The sequence below is a fragment of the Sphaeroforma arctica genome, assembly GCF_001186125.1.
Source record: "Sphaeroforma arctica JP610 unplaced genomic scaffold supercont1.13336, whole genome shotgun sequence".
In the NCBI taxonomy this organism is placed as follows: Eukaryota; class Ichthyosporea; order Ichthyophonida; genus Sphaeroforma; species Sphaeroforma arctica.
In genome coordinates this window covers 1-662 of record NW_014027222.1, presented here as the reverse complement: position 1 = coordinate 662, position 662 = coordinate 1, and the positions used below count along the sequence as shown (strand labels likewise).

General features: G+C 39.3%; 1 protein-coding gene across 1 annotated transcript; it reads left to right on the top strand.

Annotated features, from left to right (window-relative positions):
- Window positions 1-170: 170 nt before the first annotated feature.
- On the top strand, window positions 171-404 carry SARC_18046 (hypothetical protein; the record flags this gene model as incomplete). The annotated part of the gene is made up of 1 exon (XM_014287872.1): window positions 171-404. One exon carries the CDS (start codon window positions 171-173, stop codon window positions 402-404), a length of 234 nt encoding a protein of 77 aa, XP_014143347.1.
- Between the last annotated feature and the right edge of the window lie 258 nt (window positions 405-662).

Genomic DNA, 662 nt, shown 5'->3' with positions numbered 1-662 from the left:
TATATATATATATATATATATATATATATATATATTCCAGCTCTGACANACCCGCATACTATATCTACAGCCAATACAGCGCTCCACAGACCGAGCGTACTGCGTCTCAGGCGGACGAAACCGGCCCGTGTTTATTACCCGTCAGGGTCGATCTATCATCAGTGATACACATGTATCCTGGACCATGGCACCCTATAACAACGCTTGCACACTTGCTACTCAGCACGGACATACCTGCAAACCAGGTTTGCAGCCAGAACGGCGCTGAATTGACCCAGTTCCTCTGGCAAGTAACAAGCATCGCCATGTTGGAAGGTGCAGCGGGTGCGGTCGATAGCGGGGTCTACTTCAGCGATACAAGGGGTGTAGAGATCACCCTCTTCCTGGATGGCATAGTCTCTTGATCCTACCAGCACGTGCAGTGGTAAAAAAGAGTGTCAGTGTTAAATCAAAGGTATATCTCTTATCTCTATCTATATATATATCTATATGTATATACATACATATAAATATAAATATACATATACATATACACATATAAATATACATACGTACATATACACATACATGCATACAGATATATATATATATATATACATACATACATATATGCATGCATACACACACACACATATATATATATACATACATACATACATATA